This window comes from Primulina tabacum, chromosome 3 (assembly GCF_025594145.1).
Source record: "Primulina tabacum isolate GXHZ01 chromosome 3, ASM2559414v2, whole genome shotgun sequence".
Taxonomy (NCBI): Eukaryota; Viridiplantae; Streptophyta; class Magnoliopsida; order Lamiales; family Gesneriaceae; genus Primulina; species Primulina tabacum.
Genome location: NC_134552.1, coordinates 21,341,545 through 21,354,749, shown reverse-complemented (window position 1 = coordinate 21,354,749; position 13,205 = coordinate 21,341,545). Strand labels below are relative to the sequence as shown.

Sequence of the window (13,205 nt, the reverse complement as noted above, 5' to 3'; positions counted from 1 at the left end):
TGGTTGTACACCATTAGTCTTTATGACCCGGGACAACAATGAGACTCTCTGTGCTAGAATTACACTTTGACTTGTTTACCGACTCTCATGGGGTCATCAGGTGGCAAGGTTGGGTGTTCTGTCGAAACATATAGGAGTCGATGCATTGTAGTCGGGGATTCACCGCTTACCTTCGGGTATGGATATCCTATGTGTTCTCATGTATGTGTAGTATGAAATCTCTGATCAGAGTATGGTGGTAATTATGAAAAGGGTTTCATAGATTACACCATCGATGCAACTACAACATGACACATAGTATCGATTCATTGACAACTCTCGATATACCAATGGTTGTCGAATCGGTCGGGATATATGAGTTGAAGGGACCGTACTGTACGCTAACCATAATTGAATGGTTCTTGCAGGCACTATCATTTGATACCTAGAGAATCATGTAAGCGATGCTGCTAGGCGTTTAACATGATTGTTTGGGTACTATCAGACTTGAGTTCTGACATTCTTGTTATCAAGGAGTTGATCAGTAAGAATGGAGCAATTGGGGTATGCTCGTATAAGGACAGGTTTAGTCCGAATCACATGAAGATGTGAACCCACGGCTAGTTGTATCAATGAACCATTGAGGGCCACACAAGTACTAGCTTTCTAGATCCCGTTGAGTAGTTAAAATAGTTCAATGTGTTGAACGGCTTATAAATGAGTTTATAAGCGTAAGGAAAAATAGAAGTATGACTTCTATGAGGGAAATGTAACTTTTAATTTATGGAAGTGTTCTTAAATTAAAAGTTGGCCAAATAAATAATGTATTTGAAAATTGTGATTTTCATAAACATTATTATGGACTAAATGAAATTAATTCAAATGTTGAATTAATTTAACACTAGTGGGCCTAGTAGAGTCCACATAATTAAATTAATTCAAGTGTTGAATTAATTAAATAACATTGGGCCTTGTAGAGCCCAATTGAAAATAATTATTTAACTAGTGGGCTTGAGTAAAATCAAATAAAGTTTAATTGGGCTCAAATATGTTTGAGACAATTAAATTAAAGTCCATGGGCCTTGTAATTGTTACAAGCCCACTCAAATTGCATGCTTGGGAGGTGTAAGGTTGTGGATTACTTTTGATTAAAAGATTGCATGGCATGCTAAAGTTGGTCTCTACTTTTTCAAACACCAATAAAAGCAATCCCCCCTTCACTCCTTCACACTTTGGCCGAAATATTGGGGTGTTTTCTCCTTCATTTTTCTCTCCATATTTTTCTTCAATTGTTGAGGAATTCATATACTTCTCAAAGAAAAATTCTCCTATTTTTCTAGTGCAAAATATAAGGGGATCTACCTAGTTGGTGGTGGGCTTGATTTTGAAGGAAGGGCAAGGAGAGCTTGTAGATTTGTCTTGCCTTGAAGAGCCAAGTTGTTTACAACTTGGTTGGAGCCATTACATCAATCTTTGAGATTGATAGGTAATTATTTTAACACCCTATGTATGACATAGTTGTGTTTTTGTATATGTTACACACTAGTTTATTGAGTTGCTCGAAATTTTATGCTAGAAAATATGATTTTCGAAAATTTTGTTGCTTCCGTTACGCAACCGGCACCTTAATCGATCCCCTTTCAGCCATCTCAAATGGAAGATGGCCAACACGAGGTACAAGACCCATTAGAAGAGATTAACTTGGGGGAGCTTGAGGATCCAAAAGTGGTGTATATGACTAAGCTACTAGAAGATCAATTGAAGCAAAATTTGATCAGTATGTTGAAGGAGTACAAAGATTGTTTTGCATGGAGTTATGATGACATGCCAGGATTGGACAAGAAATTGGTCGAACACCGACTTCCACTCAAAGATGGTTTCAAACCATTTCAACAGCCTTCTCGTCGCATGTCAAACGAAGTCGAGTTGAAAGTAAAAGAGGAAGTCGTGAAACTGTTGAGGGCCAAGTTTATAAATCCAATCAGATATACCGAATGGCTTTCGAACATTGTGCCAGTCATGAAAAAGAATGGCTAGATCAGAATATGCATTGACTTCCGAGACTTGAACTGTTCAACTCCCAAAGATGTGTAGGTAATGCCGATATATGATATGTTGATTGATTCAGTGGCTAGGCATGAATTGTTATCTTTTATGGATGGATGCTCATGTTACAATCAGATCAAAATAGCAGAAACAGATACTCACAAAACAGCATCCAGATGCCCAGGAGCTTTTGGTACGTTTGAGTGTCTTGTCATGACATTTGGGCAAAAAAACGCGGGAGCCACGTATCAAAGAGCTATGAACTCGATCTTTCATGATATGATAGGACATCATATTGAAGTATATATAGATGATATCATTGTGAAGTCTAAACAAGCTGTTGATCACATTGAACACTTGAGGAAGAGCTTCCAAAGAATGAGACAACATGAGTTAAAATTAAATCCATTGAAATGTGCCTTTGGTGTGAAAACGGGAAACTTTTTGGGATTTCTGGTACATCAGAGAGGAGTTGAAGTAGATAAAAATAAAGCCAAAGCTATTATGTAAGCAAATCCACCCAAAAACAAGAAAGAGTTACGACGTTTTCTTGGGCAAGTAAATTACTTGAGGCATTTTATCTCTAACCTTGCAGGGAAGACGAAAAAGTTTTCACAACTGTTGAAGCTCAAAGACAGCAGGGAGTTCAAATGAGAAGATTCGCATCAGAAAGATTTCGATGTGATCAAGAGATATTTATCCAATCCGACTGTTCTTATGCCTCCCAGTTATGGAATGCCCCTTAAACTATATATATCTGCTGCTCATGAGTCGATTGGATGTTTACTAGATCAAAATAATCACGAACGAAATGAGCAAGCTATCTATTATTTGAGTAGATTCCTTACTCCAGTAGAGGTAGAATACTCTGTAATTGAGAAGCTATGCTTAACATTGTATTATGCATGTACTAAGTTAAGACATTATCTGATTCAATCAAGATTATTTGTGGGGGCTAAAACCGATTTGATTAAATATATGCATAGTAGACCTATTCTCTCTGGGCGGATTGGTAAATGGTATTTGGCATTAGCTGAGTTTACATTGGTCTACTATCCCCAAAAGTTAGTAAAAAGCCAAGCTATCGCCGATTTTTTAGCTGATCACCCTTCACCTAATGAGTTCATTGAAGAGCAGGTTGGGTTTCCAGTTTGTGGAGTGGATGTCCGACCATGGGAGTTGAAGTTCGATGGATCAAGTACATAAACAACAGCCGGACATGGTATTGTGGTCCCTCCCCAAGAGGTGTGAAAATCGCTCTATCTTTTAATTTGGATTTTCCATGTACCAACAATCAGGCGGAATACGTAGCACTGGTCATTAGATTGGAAATTCTAAAAGATTTAGGGGCGAAAGAGTTGTTAATATCAGGAGATTCTCAGCTGGTCCTCAAACAACTATCAGGGGAGTTCAAATGCACAAGTTTATCATTGGCTCCATACTTTACCGCGGCATCCCAACTTCTAGATGATTTTGAAGAAGTGTCATTAGTACACGTCCCAAGGCAAGAAAATTGGGAGGCAGATGAGCTGGCACAGATTGCTTCGGGATTGAAGATGTCTCCTGAACTTACACACATGCTAGTGTTGATTCAGAAGAAAAACCACCCTTCAATTCAGAAAAGAGGGATTCAAGTAGACACGCCCAATTTGGATATAAACTTAGCTGGTGACTGGATGGATGATATAAAACAGGGGCTAGAATCAACCGGGAGAGATATTCCACGCGGTTTAAAAATGAGAGCTCTTAATTACGTCTTAGTGGAGGGAGATTTGTATAGGAAATGGTTAGATTGTCTACTCCTCAGATGCATAGGTTTCCCAGAGGCTTTGGAGATCATGAAACAAGTTCATGAGGGAGTGTGTTGAGCACATCAATCTGGAATAAAGATGAGATAGTTGATAAGGAGGTATGACTACTATTGGCCATCCATCCTGAAAGATTGCATCAAATATGCTGAGGGATGCCAGCCATGTCAGAAACACGGGAACATCCAAAGAATTCCGGCGGATGAGCTCCACAGCATTGTTAAACCATGGCCGTTCAAGGGCTGGGCCATGGACTTAGTAGGGAAAATCTACCCAGCATCATCTAAAGGCCACTCGTTCATCCTTGTGGCCACAAATTTTTTCACCAAATAGGTAGAAGCAGTGCATTTGAAGAAAGCAGAACAAGGGGATGTCATTAACTTTGTGAAAGAGAATATTATTCATAGATTTGGAATTCTAGAGTCACTAACCACAGATCATGGAACTATGTTCACAGGCTCAGATATGAGAGAATTTGCAGCAGATTATGGAATCAAATTGATAAACTCGTCCCCTCATTACCCACAATCCAACGGACAAGCCGAAGCATCGAACAAAGTTTTGATAAAGATTCTACAGAAAATGATGGAAGAGAATCCCAGAGATCGGCCACGACTATTATCAGAAATTTTGTGAGCATACGGAACATCCAAGAGGACTGCTACTGGAGTGAGCCCTTTTTCCCTTACCTTTGGCCACGATGCAGTGCTCCCATTGGAGATTATGGTGCCATCAATGCGAGTGGCAAGGAAAAATGAACTTTCCCTTGAACATTATAATGAAGCAATGATCATGGAGTTAGAATAACTGGATGAACTGAGAATCCAAGCGTACAATGCTCTGCTGTTACAGAAACAAAAAGTTGTGAGAATCTACAACAAAAGAGTTAACAAGAACAGCTTCCATGAAGGAAAAATAGTGTGGAAGGCTATACTGCCTTTGGGAACAAAGGATAGGGAGCTGGACAAATGGTCTCCCAATTGGGAGGGACCATTCAAAGTACACAAGGTATTAGACGGAAATTCATATTGGCTATCAAGTTTAGATGGCCATCCACACAAAAGATGCATAAATGGCAAGTATCTCAAGCCGTATTTTCCAAGTATGAGGGAAGAAGTAGAAAAAGCGAGCGGGTGATGCAAACAAAAAGGCTGATATCCAGCGAGGAGTTGACCTTCAGGGCTACTTTTGTATAGATTTAGTTCTTTATTTCAAGATATCATGTGATGTAGGCCTTAGGGCCACTGAGGTAAATATCTGTTGTTTATGATTCAACAATAAGATTAATCAAAGAAAGTGGGATAATAAGCCACTTTCATTATTTTGAAGGTGCTTTGCTTCAGTAGGGCCACTTATTATATATGCATTCGGTCAATATTTCTAATGTTCTTATGGTATGAAAAACCATGGTGAAGTAGACCGTACCGCCAGTATATAAATTGTTTGGATGCATGTGCAGTGACAGACCCATGAAGTAAAAGGCCATTTAGAATATGGCAAGAAAGAAACACATCGAGCGGGGAGTTGAGCTCACCAAGCGGAACAACGAATAATAAAGGGAGAACAGAAGAGAACAAGGGCACTATGCGTAACCCCAAGAGGACCCAGAAGTTGACTTTGGAAGAAAAATAGGCTAACCAGCCATTTTTGTATGTTTTAGCTTCATGTTGTAAGAGTTTATTTGAAGTAGGCCTTAGGGCCACTAATGTAAATATTTGTTGGTTATGAGTCAAAAACGAAAAAAGATCAATTAAAGTTGGCCAGAAGGCCACTTTTATCATATTGGATTCATTTTGTTTCGAAAAGGATTCAGGGGAGTAAGACATTGCGAGCGGAGAGTTTTAAGCCAACATATTGGATTATTCAAATGAGTGAGATTATTTGGAGTGGAGTACAAGAATCAACATAAAGCTTCTCCCCCGACCAACCTCCAACATTAAATTCAACTCATTTTCATACCACATCCTTTTCATCCAACAATCACAACATCAAACCCACAATCAACAAATATGAAGCGGAGCCACCACATGCAAGAACATTAAGTAAACGTGTATACGGGAAAGGGGTCCGACTGAAGTGCAAATGCATATACGTGTATGCAGGGGCCCGACTGAATTGCAATGCATAAGTGCTAGGGATGGGGGAATCGTTTTGAGTGGATGCAGTACATAAGAGTTGAAAAGTACATGTGGTTCAGGAAGATCCAAAAGACATCAAGGTGTTTATATCGAATGCACCAAAGAACCAAAGCCAACTCATGGCTAATCTTCAACCCACGATCACCTGCTAGAACAAACATGTCAATGTATACTACAGGGCCAAACAATGGCCACTCTACCGCACCTACAAAGCAAAGGCTAATGAATGGCCGAATAATATCAAATCCTTAATTCCCCACAAAAACCCGGCGACAAAAGAGTTATCCCAACTACACAGATAAACCAATAGCCCATCCTTTGGTTTCTCGGATACAAAGTCATTCAAAGCGAAAAAAGAAATTTCAATTCAATCAAGGCGAATCAACAACTTTCGGGGAGCCAAGAAACACTGAGTAACAATTCAAGAAAATGGAAGAGAAAAATACCCATGGCCGTGGAGAGTGAAATCGGTCGCCCCGAGAAATCAACGGAAGCCGGCGCAGAAACTGGGGAAGTCGGCATGGGCATGAGTTGCGTGGGACGAGCAGAGGCGCCTACAGGAGTGTCTAAAGTTGATATAGCGGCCGCCAGGTGATGACCCCAGCCGAGAGGGGCGTTCGCCTTTGCCGAAGGAAACTGACCAGCGCCCATCGACGACCCAGAGACAACAAGGAACGGATTGGGGCCGATAGCGGAGCCCGAGAACGCGACGAGCAGCGAAGCGGAGACGGCGGTTGAGACAGGCGAGGCGCCCACAGTGTTCGATTCAGATGGGCGCGTCGGAGATGGTTCATGAGCCATCGTGAAATTCTCGGTAACCACAACTTAGGGGAAACGATTGTGAAGGATAGGCGAGCACGCTCCAAGAATCGGCGATCGTCCAAGGGCAGCTGAGGATGGTGAACGAGAACGGCGAAAGGGAGGAAGAATGGGAGCTAGAAAGTCTGAGTTTGAATCCTACACATAGAAGAGGGAATTCCAAGGGGCTGAAGCGTAAAGTCTAGCAGTGAATTGGGCTTGAGCGTTTAACCCAATACTACGGGCTAACTTCAGGGGATAAATGTTTGCGGGCCGCTCCAAATAAACAAGTTGGAACTGGTTTACATACAAGCATTTTGGCCCAATGGACAATGCTTGGGGGGGGGGGGGGGGGGAGCAATTATTTGGGCTAAAAATAATTAATTATGGAAGCCCAATTTAATTACGAGCCCAATTAAATTATGGGCCCGTCAAATGTAGCGGACTAATTCCTATCAAGTCCAACCAACCACATAGCGCTGAAGATGGAAAAGATCGTGGGAATACAGGAACAAATAATGAGAAAGTAGTGAGAAAGATCATGGGCTCATGGGAGAGTGAAGAATCGCACAGTTGCCAGAAAGAAAAAGAGGACATCAGTAAACAGACAACACACACAACTCAACTCAGCAAAAATCTGCAAATACTCTCTGCTAAATTTTCAATCTTCAAGCACTAGTTTTCAGGCATTCCAGTATAATTTCTAGCATTCTCTCGTTTTAGATTTCAACAACTTTATATGTTATATTTTTATGTCTTGTAAATTCTTACTGTTTATTGAAAATATAAATAATGTCAGGGGTTTATTCCTCAAATTTCAATAGTTTTCTTCATTTTGGCGTTATAGTTGTTTTAGGAGATTAGAACCGACAGTCAAATTTAAGATTCGCTTTCGCTTGTTTTTTAGAATTTAGATTTTTATCATTTTCACACAAATCGGTGTATTTTCGTACCTGGCACGCCTGCGAAAATCAAATATTGTGCAAACAATTATATATATCCATTCTAATATATTGTTCACGTATCGTGTTTATTTTTGTATTCATCGATGAAGTTTCACTTGATGGATAATATAGATTTGCTACACCATATCTATTAGAAGAGTGACTGTTTATCGATAGATAGAGAATATATATACGTGTGTATATTTTATTTTGAAAGTTTTGATTTATTTATGATATTTTATAAAATTATCTTACTAAACTCATTTAATATTTAATTTTATAATTATAAAATACGAAAATTTAAGCATATTCTAGAACATTTAAATATGTATTAGAGTTAAATGCGTGAAAAACAGTTTTGAAATTTAGAAAAATGTTTTATCAAATATGGTTAGCATTCAACCTTCTTGCTCACTATTTATTTATTTAACTAGAACATTTTATAATACACAAAACTCTCATGAGATTGGATTACGAGCCAACTTTATGCCATAATTTCTAACCCGACCTTTGAAACATTGTATTTTTTTATGTCCAAAGTATTATTTTTATTATAAAATATCATTTTTTGATACTTATGTTATGAAGAAATATTGTGTAATATATGTTGGTTTGAGTGACAAGTATTTGACATATCGAATAATAATATATGTTGATTTGAGTAAAAAATATTACTTTTTATATCAAAAATTTTAATTTTCATTGCAAGTATGCTCCGATTGACCTTTTTCACACATATATATTCATGAGACTGTCACACATTAAACATACACTTTATGATAATATTAGCGAATAGTGAAATACGTAATGCAGTGGTCTGTTAAAAAAAATATAGAAAATATTAAAAAAAATTAAAAAGAAAGTCATCCAATTTTGAAACTGAAGAAAATAACATGAAAACAGAAATTTGGAAAAAGAATTTAAAAAGTTTTTGTAATATTTTTTTTATTATTGGAGATATGATAATATAAAAATTCAAAAATATAGATAAAAATAAATGAATATTTTATGAGGTATAGGATTTTATGATATTTTTTATTAAATGAGTATGAAATATTTTTTAATTACGTAGTGATATTTATGGTTTATCAAAAATTACACTATGAAACTAGTTATTTTAGGCTCATCATTTATTATAATATATATATATATATATATATATATATATATATATATATATATAAATTATAGATATATTTGTGTTGCATTTCATGGAGCCATCAAATTTGCGAGCCCAACTCCTTTCTTAATCAATATCCATATGTAGTATATACTGTGCGAGATTTATTTTATTTATTTAATTTATGATTATTGAAAAAAATTTGAAATATCACGAATTGAGCTTAATATCATGGACTAATTTTCTCTATTTAATTATGGCGGATAGACTTTTATTTAATTTCTGTTTCCATCATCATTAAAATTCATTAAATATGGGTTCTTGGTTGATCATTAATCCCAACTTTCGGTTTATATTTCTATGTATATTGAGTCACAATTAATAACTAGTGAATATTCACACGCGATATCATATAAAAAAATTTAAAAATAAAATGACAATGAGATATTTTCATATTAATATGACTTTTTATTTTAAAAAGATTGATTTTTTCGAGAATATATCAGTGCAGATATTTTATCTCGTTTGAACAAGTCCAAAAGAGGTATCAACCCAACATTGAGGTACATAGCAAACTAAATCAACCCAAAATCTCCAAATATGTCAAACAATTTACCAATTTACTAATTAAAGAGAATGAGATTCTTTTATCGTGGATCCTACATGTCACACTCTAGATGAATGACGTGTGAGAACATCGTAATCGGATATTGATGGACATGGTTTTATCTATGATGAGGTTAGTGAATTGTCGCCATCCTTTTGAGGATTTGCACTTGAAACTATGACAATGTTGTTGAACCAAGTTCATATAAAGTCAGTAGATAAAATTTCATATGAGATATGGATAGAAAGCCTCCAAATATTCTTTCTTAAGAATATGAAGATGTCCTGCTTATGTGGAGTGGACAGTGGATGATAAATTGGATATTATATCCAATTTGTCCTGCTTGATAGGATATTCGAAGAAATAGCATCCAGCATAGAAATAGTAATGAAGTTTCTATTTGATAGAAAAGTCAATATGTCATTCTTTCTTAGAGAATGAGTTCTTATTTTATAGAAAACGAGGAATGATAGAACTCGAAAAGATTCGTGAACCACCCACTTATGAAATAGTAGAATCAACACCCCAACAGCAAGTTGAGAAAACACGGACACCTAGAATATCTGAAAGGGTCTCAAGGCCACCTAAAAAGATGAGCCTACTTTTTAAGAGGGCTAAGATGAGCCAATTTCTGGATGTGATCAAAGAAACTTCAAAGAAGCGTTATCAGGTGTTGATTCATCCAAATGACTTGAAGCCATGTAGTCTAAGATGGACTCCATGTATTCTAACAAAGTATGGTCCTTAGTAGATCAACCCGAGGGAATTGTTCTCATATGATGTAAATGGATTTATAAAAGGAAGCTTGTGGAGGATGGGAAGGAAGTCGCTTTCAAAGTAAGATTGGTAGCAAAAAGATATACTCAGAGGCGATGTATTGACTATAAGGAAATATTTTCTCCAGTCGCAATGTTCAAGTCCATTAGGACATTGCTAGTCATAGCAGCATGGTATGACTATGAAATATGACAAATGAATATGAAGACAACGTTCCTTAAAGCTGACATCAAGGAAGAGATTTGTATGTCTCAACATAAAGGATTCACATTAGTAGGAAGTGAACATAAAGTATGCAAATTTCAAATATCTATTTATGGACTTAAACATGTATCGAGGAGTTGGAACCTCAGATTTGACAACACTATCAAAAAGTTTGATTTTGTCAAGAATCTTTAGGAACCTTGTGTATACAAGAAGGTTAGTGGGAGTACATCGACATTTCTGATGCTTTATGTTGATGACACACTACTAATTGAGAATGATGTAGGGATGTTGCAATCAACTAAAATATGGTTAACTAGTAAATTCTTCGGATATGGGTGAAATATCCTACGTATTAAGAATACAGATCTATAGGAATAAATCAAAGAGAATGATAGGGTTCACCCAATCCACTTATATAGATACCATAATGAGAAGATTCTCTACGGGTCTAAGAGATGATATCTTCTAATGTGTCATAGTGTGACTCTATCTAAGTCTATGTGCCCTAAAATCGACGATGAGATAGAAACCACGAGCCTCATCCCATATACGTTTGTTATAAGCAGTATAATGTATGATATGTTATCTACTTGACCTAATATTGTCTTTGCATTGAGTGTTACAAGCAGATATCAGTTGAATATCGGCTCATTACATTGAAAAGTCGTGAAGGATATTCTTTAGTACTTAAAAAGAACTAAGAATTTGTTAATTATTTACGGAAGTGGAGAATTAAAATTGGAAGGCTATACTGATTTTAGCTTCTAATTAGATGTGGAATATTCAAAATCAACATCTGGTTTTGTATTCAAACTCAATGGTGGTGTTGTCTCTTGGAAGAGTTCCACGTAAGACACCACAGCGAATTCAACCACTGAGGCCGAATACAAAGTTGCATCAGCTGCGGCAAAGAAGAATATTTGGATGATGAACTTCGTTCGAGTTGATCCAATTCCGGTCTACTGTTACAAAACCAGTGTAGTTGCGCAAGCAAAGGAACAGAGCTCTCAACAGCGATCCAAACATATATTGAGAAAGTTCTACATAATCCGGAATATTGTGGGAAGAGGAGTCATATCAGTAGAAAAGTCGTCTCTGGTTCAAATCCGATAAGGGGCTTTGGGGTTTTTCATAAAAGTCCATAATATTCAGAAAATAGAGATATTTTTTTATTTGGAATAAAAAAGTGCAGATAATGTCAATGATCCACTGACGAAGCCCATTCCAGGACCATTTCTTGAGAAATGAAATCGTAGAATTAACACCCCAACAACCAGTTGAGGAAACACAAGCTTCTAGAAGATCTGAAAGGGTCTTAAGGACACCTAAAAGGATGAGCCAACTTCTTGAAGCGGGACAAAATCAGCTCATTCCTGGATGTGATATAAGAAACTTCAAAAAAGTATATCAGATGTCGATTCATCCAAATGGCTTGAAGCATGCAATCCGAGATGGATTCTATATATTCGAACCAAGTATGGTCCCTAGTAGATCAACCCGAGAAATTGTTCTCATATGATACAAATGGATTTATAAAAGGAAGCTTGGGTGAATGGGAAGGTAGTGACATTCAAAGCAAGATTGGTAGCAAAAGGATAATAAAGGCAATGTATTGACTATAAGGAAAAATTTTCTCCAGTCGTAATGTTCAAGTCCATTAGGATATTGCTAGCCGTAGCAGCATAATATGACTATGAAATATGAAAAATAAATGTGAAGACTGTGTTCCTTAATTGTGACATTAAAAAAGATATTTCATCTCTCAACATGAAGGATTCACATTAGGAAGTGAGCATAAAGTAAACAAACTTTAGAGATCCATTTATGGACTTAAACAACATCGAGGAGTTGGAACATCAAATTTGACAATACTATCAAAGAGTTTGATTTTATCAAGAATCTTGAGGAACCTTGTGTATACTAGAAGATTAGTGGGATTACAATGACATTCCTGGTGGTTTATGTTGATGACATATGTCTAATTGAGAATGATGTAGAGATGTTGCAGTCAATTAAACTAAGCTTAGCTAGTAAATTTTACATGAAAGATATGATTGAAACATCCTATGTATTAGGAATATAGATCTATAGGGATAGATCAAAGAGAATGCTAGGGATCACCTGATCCATTTATATTGATATCATATTGAGAAGATTCTCTATGGAGGAGAAGAGATGATACCAATGTGTCGTGGTGTGACTCTATCTAGGTCTGTGTGCCATAAGACTGAAGATGAGATAGAAACCATGAGCCGCATATCATTTGCGTCTGCGATAGGCGGTATAATGTATTGTATGATATCTACTCGACCTGATATTGTCTTTGCACTGAATGTTACAAGCAAATATCAGTCGAATCCTGGTCCATTGCATTGGAAAGTTGTGAAGGATATTCTTGATTACTTAAGAAGAACTAAGAATTTGTTAATGAGTTACGTGAGTAGAGAATTATAATTGGAAGGGTATACTGATTCTAAAGTCCAATCAGATGGGGATGACTCAAAATCAACCTCTGGTTTTGTATTCAAGATCAATGATGGTGCTCTCTTGGAAAAGTTCCAAACAAGAAACAATAGCGAATTCAACCATTAAGGGCGAATATATAGATGCATCAGCTGCAGCAAATGAGCCTATTTGGACGAGGAATTTCATTCAAGAGTGGGGTGTCATTCCTCAAAGAGTTGATCCAGTCCCAGTCAATTGCGACGAAACTGATGTCGTTGTGCAAGCAAAGGAAATGAGGTCTCATCAACGATCCAAACATATAATGAGGAAGTTCCA

General features: G+C 36.9%; 1 protein-coding gene across 1 annotated transcript; it reads left to right on the top strand.

Annotated features, from left to right (window-relative positions):
* The first annotated feature begins 3,197 nt into the window (after positions 1 to 3,197).
* Positions 3,198 to 3,893, top strand: LOC142538587 (uncharacterized). Its single transcript, XM_075643895.1, has one exon. The coding sequence runs from the start codon at positions 3,198 to 3,200 to the stop codon at positions 3,891 to 3,893; it is 696 nt and encodes a 231-aa protein (XP_075500010.1).
* Positions 3,894 to 13,205: the final 9,312 nt, after the last annotated feature.